General features: G+C 49.5%; 1 protein-coding gene across 6 annotated transcripts in view; it reads left to right on the top strand.

Annotated features, from left to right (window-relative positions):
* tsga10 (testis specific, 10) overlaps positions 1-5,426 on the top strand; it is a 13,622-nt gene extending 8,196 nt beyond the window's left edge. For all 6 annotated transcript variants that reach the window (XM_035392787.1, XM_035392790.1, XM_035392789.1 and 3 more), the window contains 10 exons: positions 47-201; positions 322-377; positions 756-924; positions 2,540-2,650; positions 2,838-3,023; positions 3,406-3,573; positions 3,874-4,076; positions 4,316-4,420; positions 4,541-4,699; positions 5,183-5,426. In XM_035392787.1, coding sequence (XP_035248678.1) covers positions 47-201; positions 322-377; positions 756-924; positions 2,540-2,650; positions 2,838-3,023; positions 3,406-3,573; positions 3,874-4,076; positions 4,316-4,420; positions 4,541-4,699; positions 5,183-5,213 — 1,343 coding nt within the window. In that variant the 3' untranslated portion in view covers positions 5,214-5,426. The remainder of the gene's footprint in view (positions 1-46; positions 202-321; positions 378-755; positions 925-2,539; positions 2,651-2,837; positions 3,024-3,405; positions 3,574-3,873; positions 4,077-4,315; positions 4,421-4,540; positions 4,700-5,182) is intronic.
* The last annotated feature ends 4,310 nt before the right edge of the window (positions 5,427-9,736 follow it).

The following is a 9,736-nucleotide window of genomic DNA, read 5'->3' as shown; positions in this document are numbered from 1 at the left end:
CCTATGTGCTGGGTCATGTGACTCTCACCCCTGTGTGCTGGGTCAGACGGGCTGCTGCAGCAGGTTAGCGGTCTGCGTGATGAGGTCAGCACCCTGCAGTCCACCGTGTCTGAGCTGGACCAGCGCAGGGATGACCTGCAGGAGGCGCTGGAGAGGGAGTCTGACCTGCTGGCCTCCGCCACCACCCAGCTGGACGAGAAGGTGAGAGGTCACTGTGAGCCCTGCGCTAGTGCAGGTACAGCGCTAACAGGATTTATGCCCCCTGCGTAAAACAGAACCCAGAGCTAATTACTCCTTCTGTGCTTTGTGTCTTATTTCCAGGAGAGACTGATCCGCGGCTTAAAGATCAGGGTGGAGGAACTGGAAGCATCCGCAGAGTGAGCTGCTTTTCCTGCTCGTCAAAACTCGCTTAAGACATGCGGTGGAGTCTGCAGGGCAGCCCTCTCTCCCTGTACCAAATCCCCCCCATGTGTGTAGGATGTGTGTAGGATGCATATAGGATGTGTATAGTGAGCGTGTAGGATGCGTGTCGGATGCGTGTAGGGTACTTGTCAGGTGCGTGTAGGATGCATTCCGGAAGCGTGTGGGATGCGTGTGGTGAGCGTGTAGGAAGCGTGTGGTGAGCGTGTGGGATGCGTGTGGTGAGCGTGTAGGAAGCGTGTGGTGAGCGTGTGGGAAGCGTGTAGGATGCGTGTGGTGAGCGTGTAGTATGCGTGTTGCCGTGCTCTGGCTGAGCCCTTGCGCTCTGCTCCCAGGTGTCTGCGGGACACGGTGTCCGGGCGGGAGAGGGAGCTGGCGTCGTTCCGCAGGAAGCTGGGAGACGCGGAGGAGGAGCTGGTCTCCCTGGCCAAGATGAAGGACGGCGCGCTCCGGGAGAACTCCCTGCTGAGGGACGACCTGGACAAGGCCCGACTCGACCACCAGGTGAGGTAGAGAGAGAGAGAGCGCCTGTGCTGCCTGGACGTCCCGCGGTCACTAACTCTGTTAGCCGCGCGGTCACTGCGGCTGTTAACACCACGGTCGCTAACTCTGTTAGCATCACGGTCACTAACTCTTAGCACTACGGTCACTGCGTCTGTTAGCATCACAGTCAGTAACTCTGCTAGCACCGCGGTCACTGCGTCTGTTAGCATCACAGTCAGTAACTCTGCTAGCAGTGTGGACACTGCGTCTGTACCACGGTCAGTAACTCTGTTAGCACCACAATCACTAACTCTGTTAGCACCACGGTCAGTAACTCTGCTAGCAGTGTGGTCACTGCGTCTGTACCACGGTCAGTAACTCTGTTAGCACCACTGTCACTGTCTCTGCTAGCACCGCGGTCACTGCGTCTGTTAGCATCACAGTCAGTAACTCTGCTAGCAGTGTGGGCACTGCGTCTGTTAGCACTACACTGACTGCGTCTGTACCACGGTCACTGTGTCTGTTAGCAGCGTGGTCACTGTCTCGGTTAGCAACGCAGTTCCTATCTGGGTTAGCATCACAGTCACAGCCTCTGTTAGCATCACAGTCACTAACCCTGTTAGCACCGCGGTCACTCTGTCTGTTAGCATCACAGTCAGTAACTCTGTTAGCAGTGTGGGCACTGCGTCTGTTAGCATCACAGTCAGTAACTCTGCTAGCACCGCGGTCACTGCGTCTGTTAGCATCACAGTCAGTAACTCTGCTAGCAGTGTGGGCACTGCGTCTGTTAGCATCACAGTCAGTAACTCTGCTAGCAGTGTGGTCACTGCGTCTGTTAGCATCACAGTCACTAACCCTGTTAGCAGTGTGGTCACTGCGTCTGTACCACGGTCAGTAACTCTGTTAGCAGTGTGGGCACTGCGTCTGTTAGCATCACAGTCAGTAACTCTGTTAGCACCGCGGTCCCTGCGTCTGTTAGCATCACAGTCAGTAACTCTGCTAGCAGTGTGGGCACTGCGTCTGTTAGCACTGCACTGACTGCGTCTGTACCACGGTCACTGTGTCTATTAGCAGCGTGGTCACTGTCTCGGTTAGCAGCGCAGTTCCTATCTGGGTTAGCATCACAGTCACTAACCCTGTTAGCAGTGTGGGCACTGCGTCTGTTAGCATCACAGTCAGTAACCCTGTTAGCACCACGGTCACTCTGTCTGTTAGCATCACAGTCAGTAACTCTGTTAGCATCGCGGTCACTGCGTCTGTTAGCATCACAGTCAGTAACTCTGTTAGCATCGCGGTCACTGCGTCTGTTAGCATCACAGTCAGTAACTCTGTTAGCAGTGTGGACACTGCGTCTGTTAGCATCACAGTCAGTAACTCTGTTAGCAGTGTGGACACTGCGTCTGTTAGCATCACAGTCAGTAACTCTGCTAGCATCGCGGTCACTGCGTCTGTTAGCATCACAGTCAGTAACTCTGTTAGCAGCGCAGTTCCTGTCTGTGTACAGGCTGAGTAATGTGTTGTTTGGGGCTCCTGAGTGGCCCAGCGCATGCATAGGCCCAGACAGACGCAGGCGGCTCGGACCCCTGTGCTGTTGGCGGTTGTGGCGGGTCTGATGGGCTCAGCGTTCCCTCCCCAGGCCCTGCAGCTGAAGCTGGAAGATTCCAGCAAGGAGGCGGAGAGCCTGCAGCGCAGGCTGGGGGAGTACAGCACCGACGTGTCCCGCCTGGAGGTCCTGCTCTCCTGCAAGGTGAGGCCTGCGACTCCGCCCAGAACAGGAAGTGTGTCACAACTTTACAAACCCCACTCCTCACGCTTAATAATCTGCATAGGATGCGCTGTGGGGTGTGTGTGTGTGTAAATGAGGTGTAGGGTGTGTGTGTAAGTGAGGTGTGGGGTGTGTGTGCGTAAATGAGGTCGCGTGTTTGTGTGCGCAGGAAAAGGAGTGCGCGGAGCTGCAGGAGGCGCAGCGGCGGGCTCTGGGGGAGGCGCAGAGCTGGGAGGAGCGGGCGCGGCTGGCCGAGGAGACGCTCAGCGAGCTGCGGGAGGAGCTGTCCGACGGCGAGAGCGAGAGGCGCCGTCTCAAGGACACGCTGGAGAACCAGGAGCTCCGGCTGCAGGAGGTCAGTGATGTCATCATCAGGCGACACTGCTAGTGATGTCATAATCCTGTGCCACTGCAAAAATCTCTGCACCAGGACCTGATGGGCCACAGAATTACAGCTATTATCATTTACATTTTTGTTTTTCCTCATTTTTCTCCTAAATTTTGAATGTCCAATCATACATATATCAGCTGTAATCTCTGCTGTCATTTCTGGAAAGTGCAGACAAGCATTTGCTGTTGCGTTTACTGCATTTACTTGCTGGGTTGTACAGCAGGCTGTGTTGGGTTGTAAGTGGGTTCAGGCTGTGTTGGGTTGTAAGCGGGTTCAGGCTGTGTTGGGTTGTAAGCGGGTTCAGGCTGTGTTGGGTCATAAGCGGGTGCTCTGGTTGTTCCTGCAGGCTCTGGTGTCGGAGCGCAGCTGCAACGGTCAGATCTCCCAACTGAACCGCAGTCTGCTCCTGGCGGAGGACGATCTGCGTCAGATCCAATCAGAGCGCTCCTCCACCCTGAGCGACCTGGAGAAAACGCGCGAGCTCTGCGTCAAACTGGACTCCAGCAAGGAGGTGGTGAGTGGGCTGAGTCTGCTGAGCTATAGGGCTGAGTCTGCTGAGCTATAGGGCTGAGTCTGCTGAGCTATAGGGCTGAGCTGTGTGTGTGTGTGTGTGTGTTGCTCAGCGTGCGTGTGTGTGTGTGTGTGTTACTCAGTGTGTGTTGCTGTGTGTGTGTGTGTGTGTGTGTGTGTGTGTGTGTGTTGCTGTGTGTGTGTGTGTGTGTGTGTGTGTGTTACTCAGTGTGTGTTGCTGTGTGTGTGTGTGTGTGTGTGTGTGTGTGTGTGTTTGTGTTGCTCAGTGTGTGTTGCTGTGCAGGTGCTGCGGGAGCTGGATGTCTGTCGCTCGGAGGTGGAGTTGTTGCGGAAGCAGCTGACCAGCGAGCGCCTCTCCATGAAGAGCCTGGAGTCCATGCTGCAGTCCACCCGCGAGAAAGAGCTGCACTCAGCACTCAGCTCCCAGGAGCAGCACGCTGAGATACAGCTGCTCAGAGACAAGCTGACTGTGGCCGACAGCAAGGCGTGAGTCCTTATGCATATCTACCCAAATATATACACACACACATAAATACGCACACATGTATATACTCCATCCCAACACGCACACACCCACACATACGTGCACACACTAACATACACCCCAACACACACACACGACACGCTACACAACACAACAATCCTACTCACCCCCCACACTGCACTACAATATAGTATTGCATAACCCTCCCTTCACCCTGCCCCCCCCCTCCCCACCCTCGCAGGAGCACCCAGGTGAGGGAGCTAGCCCAGACCCGTGCACGCTCTGAGCAGCTGGAGAGTGACCTGGACATCACCAAGAGACAGCTGTGTGCCGAGCGCTTTGAGAGGCAAGGCCCTGCACCCCACTCTACCTGTTCCTTCTCACACTGATGTTCTGAAGCTTAAAAATATTTTTTAAATAATTGTGTGGTCTGTTTTCTCTGTCCCTCCCTCTCCCCCTCTCTCAGGGAGCGGGCAGTGCAGGAGCTGCGGCTGCAGGGTCTCCCCCCCTCCTTGCGCTCGAGCTCTCCGCCGCGTCGCTCCCTCAGTCCCCGCCGCTCCTGGTCCCCCGATCGCACCTTCCAGAGCTCCCCCGAGCGCCTGGCCACTGAAAGCGCCCGGGACAGGTGAGCACCTTGCATACCTGCCATCCCAATATAACCTGGCATACCTGCCATCCCAATATAACCTGGCATACCTGCCATCCCAATATAACCTGGCATACCTGCCATCCCAATATAACCTGGCATACCTGCCATCCCAATATAACTTTGCACCCCCCCACCCCACCCCCCCACTCTGGGACGATCGCTGCCCCCTACAGGCCAGGAAAGGTGCTGCAGTGTGTCAGGCACCCGGGAGGGGAACAGCTGGCTTCAGTGAGAGAGACACGGCTCCAGCTCCAGCTCTCCTGGAGCTCAGTCCCACGTTTCCTCCTTAGCCCCATTCACAAAAAAGCTGTCCCACAGTGAGCCTAGTCGGGGGTGTGTGTGTGTGTATGTGGGGGCGGGGGGGTATTTAAATGACTGCGTATAAACTGAAATAACTGTGAAGGAGATGTAATGAATGCTGATTTGCCGTGTGCGTGCCGTGTGTTTATTCCTCCACAGGAGTCTGGTGTTCAGAGACCCGTACAGCTGAGAGCTGTGTGCAGTAGCTGCGCGCTGGATCCCTACGACCCAGAACCTTCCGTCCCTCGCGTCGGCAGAAACGCCGACGGAAGGCTGTGCAGCGTTTGTTCTCCGTGTTTAATGTCCTCGGACAACATGTATTCTTTATTGTTTTATAGCTCTGAGACGGTTACTACTACACGCCCTGCTTTGGGAGACACTAAACGAATAGACCTGTCAATCACACCTGTTGCTTGTGGGTTTTTACTTTTGATCATACACCTTGGCAATTCTACCTGTAGGACTTTACTGTACACATATGATTGATATGCTCCTGCAAATTATTTTGTGTGTGTGTGTGTCTGAAAATTCAGTTTTGGTCATTGAATTTATCAGATATTATCATAATGTTTATAATATTCATAATAAGGGAGGATTGTGGCATATTTAGATTAAGCTTTGCAAAGCCTTCGCCTCAGACACATTTTGATATGAAAACTCATTCTAAAAGTAAGAAACCCTGTGTTGTCTGTCTCCAAGCACTATAATGTGGTGAGTTTTAAATATGGGAAAGTTCCTTGGGTTAACGGTTAACGTGCTCTCCAAATGGGTTATATCCATGCCGAAATTAAGATTTTTCATGAGTAACCATTTTATATGGTTAATGACTGGTGCTCTTACCCCCAAAAAAGACAAGGAAACCGTTAATTAAGGCATAAAAGGTCAGGAAGTATTTTACTGCCATTCCTGTTCAAGATGCAAGTTGATTATAGCTTCGATTTTTATTATTTTTTCATCCTGAATGTAATTAATGGTTTCACCGGAAAGCCTGGTACCGAACTTTGATGACGGTCCCTGTCTGCATAGCCGATTCCTCGTGCGTAACGAGCTGCATAGGGTATATTCCCATTCAAATGAAGGAAACGGTCCACAGCGAAATGAACACCCGTTTGTCCGGACATCATCAGAGTGATTTTGAATGTTAAATATAGCCAACGTGATTTCGTATTAGTGTTAATTTACCTAAATATACTAAACGAATGTGTTTGTTGAAAATAAACAAATAGCCGGTGTTTAAAAAAGTGAGAGAGTAAAAGTTTCATGACTTATCGTCAAGCTCACTACTGTGGTAGATTTAAAATCCTCCGTAAAGTGAGAATTCTCCTTGTTTCATGATATTTCACTAGAATATGTTTGCGAACTGGTAAGAACATTTGGAGATTAATGAGTTACAGGTGTACAGTTGTGGTAGCTACACCCTGGAAGGGACAATGGTGCTGCTCGCTTTCTATTGGTTGTTTGCTGCACCTACTGTACCGAAGCACGAGACAGCTGGAGAGGCACTGGCACAAGCTCACGAGCGCTTGCGTAGGGAATATCCGCGTACGCCGCAGGAAAACATCAAGGTAACATCAAAAGTGCTTTGAAAAGGTATGCGCACTTGTATTTATTCGTCTTGTAATGTTTGTTTTGCTTCAGCGTTTTCGCGTTCAGTAGCGCGTGCAAAGACAAGTTCTGCTTCCTCGCGATCGCTCGACAAGGTGTTTACAAAGTATTTTTTTTCTCCCTTAAATTCTTGTGGACATGTTTTAATCGTCTTGGATAGCGATTTCCGACAGTCGTATTGTTAAGGATTTTGGGGAGCACCCCCGGTCGATTATTTTTCGTAGAATGCAATAATGTACAATTTAGGAATGGCAGAACTCGCGAGGACTATCCAAATATGGGGCACTTTCGTCAAGGTGAGGAGTCTAGACATTGAACTTAAAGGTTCTACGTTCTGCCGTGAAGGCGACAAACTAAATCTTCAGTCAGAAAACGAAGTCACACGGACTTAACATTGTCTTTCATGTACAAGGAAACTAAATTTAAATTGGGTGAAATTATGTTATTGAATTCGGTGTAACTGAATAATGTCAGGTAGCTACGTTTTATTAATTGAGAATCAAACTACATTTTCTGTTTAAGAAGTATATCGCATGAGCAACGAGTCGTTTTTATAGAACTGCTATAATTAACACAAAAAAAGATTTCCGAAGCATAAAGGGTGTCATTTTATAAATTACGTGTGTAGGCGATACTTTTTTCTCACTACATTCCCTTGCGTTATCAGAAAACATTTGCGAGGATAAAAATATCCGTATAGATTCCTGGGGGAGTGGATTAAATCGGTTTACAATCGGCCTTAATCTCCCAGCGCTCGTTTCATTTGGATTTCACTCAGAAAATAAATCCCACATAAAACCCCCTAAATTAGCAAATTGACAAATCAAGTGTGCCCAGTCTATCCGATAGAAAATACAACTGTACATGTATTTGTCCAGTAAATAAATGCGCAAAAGATGAACCTTCAAACAGATATGCCTCTCAACACCATAAGGAGTATTAAAAAAAACAATAATGAGAAACCCACTTAACACTAGAATAGTGTTTGATTCCGGAGGTTTACAGACTGCATCTGCGTACCGGCGCTGTTGGGGTCTTCTAATCGCCGTTGCGCAAAATCGCCCCTGATATTGGACGTTGCCCAGCTGTCACTGTTGACTTTATCTATTGCAAATGGAGAAGGCACGGATTTAGTGGTGGTCTGTGACCCCCGCCCCCAACAGATTTGCATTGCCGGACTTTAGGGGCAATGCCACTAAATGTAAAACACCCTCCGTTAGACGGGGATCTACTTGTGATAGGCCTACATGATATATGACGTAAGATGCAGGGCAGTGGACTGGCTACAAGATTGCGTTGGCCCGGATAAAGAAAACAAACCAACGTTTTTCTTGATGCTAGATCAATTTTTTGTTGTTGTTGTTGAATGCTCTGAATGTTTGTCTTAAAAAGTAGCAGTTCGATTTGTAGGCAGATAAAGCTGTTGACTGTTCATGCTTGCATATCTCATCAGTAGCGGGTAGTCCCTAATGATGACAGGCTCTCGAATACTTCCAGTCTGAATTAATAATAGAGGTAGAGCTTTGAGATGAGGGAAAAAAACGTTTTTGAAATATATCTAGTCTGGAAAGGGTTACAAAGCCATTTCTAAGGCACTGGGACTTCACTGCACCTTAGTGATAGCCATTGTCTCCAAATAGAGAACACTTGGGACAGTGGTTAATCTTCCCAAGAGTGGCCAATCGGCCAAATTTCTCCAAGGTAACAAAAGATCCCTGAAGAACAACGAAAGAACTGCAGGCCGCTCTAGCCTCTGCTAAGGTCAGTCTACATGACTCCACAATAAGAAAGAGACTGTTTTTTGCTGTGTTGGTGGGTTTTTAGATTGGGAAATCCAACCCCCCCCCCCTTCTGTTGCTGTGGGGACAGGTTTGGGATTAGGACCACCCCACTCCCCCCCTTTCCACCTTTGTGTTGCTGTGGTGACGGGTTTGAAGCAGGACTCCAGTGCTCCATAGAGTATGTCAGAGGGAGAAGATGAGTGTGAAAGTGAGCACTTTAGTGGACATCAGGCCAAGTTCACATGCAGGCTTGTTTGCTGTTCCGCAGGGTGTGTTTAAGATGTTCCAACGGGTGGGGGGGGGCAGCAGGGTGGGGACAGCAGGGGGATGGACAGGTGGGGACAAGAGCCTAGCAGGGAGACAGCAGAACTAAAAATAGGAACAGAGTCAGAGGAACGAAGGACAGATTGGGGAAAAAATGTGCCTTTCTTTGGGAAAAACTGGAGCAGCGAGGACTATACCTACAGTAGTGTGTGTGTGTGTGTGTGAGTGTGTGTGTGTGTGTGCGGGTTGGTGACAGGTATACACTGCATTTCATTGCAGTAAAGTGTGTGGTATGTGTTCATATTGGAGTGTTCACATGGTTCAGTGCATGCATGAGTCTGTGTATGTGTTTGGGGCGGGGGGGCAGATGACGGGTGATGGGGTCATTTTGGGCTGGAAAGTTGAATTGCCTCCCAATTGAAGGATTTAGGCTCTGAGCTGCTGCAGCTCGTGCGCTAAGCTACCTGCTGACTGCAGAACACATTCGGTGATGAAAAAGAACCGTTAACAATGACTGAATTAGTGCCGTCAAGATCAAAAGCATTCAGTGACTACGTTCAGGAAAGAGTCTCGCTCAGCACGACCATAAAGCCGAGGCTGAAAGAATCAGACGTTTCGGTGAATTTCCTTCAACAGTGAAATGGTGTACGACAGTCTTATATACCCGACTGCAGCATCGCCACAGGTGTACAAGCTAATTAGAGAACAGCTGCCAATCAGAGCCTTTTCGGGTATGCTGTGAACTTGTGGCAACAAATTTAAAAATGTAGCATTCATTAAATGCTTTCTTATGTCATCCTTTGTGTAGCCTACATCTAAAAAAAAATCATCTAGAAAAGACCTGCACTCAAAATTCTCTTAAAATGAGGAAAGCCTCATCCAAACTAAAAATTGAGCATGGATCTTTACTGAATGTGTATATAACATACTTCATAATATAACTTACTACAGTATATGACCTCTCTTAATGCTGGTTGTAAAAAAGATTATATTTGCATTAATTGCAGGATTCAGGCAAGACCCCACGTCAAAAAAATCAGTCAGTGGCCATCTCCACCAGACC

Source organism: Anguilla anguilla, chromosome 15 (assembly GCF_013347855.1).
Source record: "Anguilla anguilla isolate fAngAng1 chromosome 15, fAngAng1.pri, whole genome shotgun sequence".
In the NCBI taxonomy this organism is placed as follows: Eukaryota; Metazoa; Chordata; class Actinopteri; order Anguilliformes; family Anguillidae; genus Anguilla; species Anguilla anguilla.
Note: the sequence above shows the minus strand (reverse complement) of the source record. Positions and strands in the feature narration are given on the sequence as shown.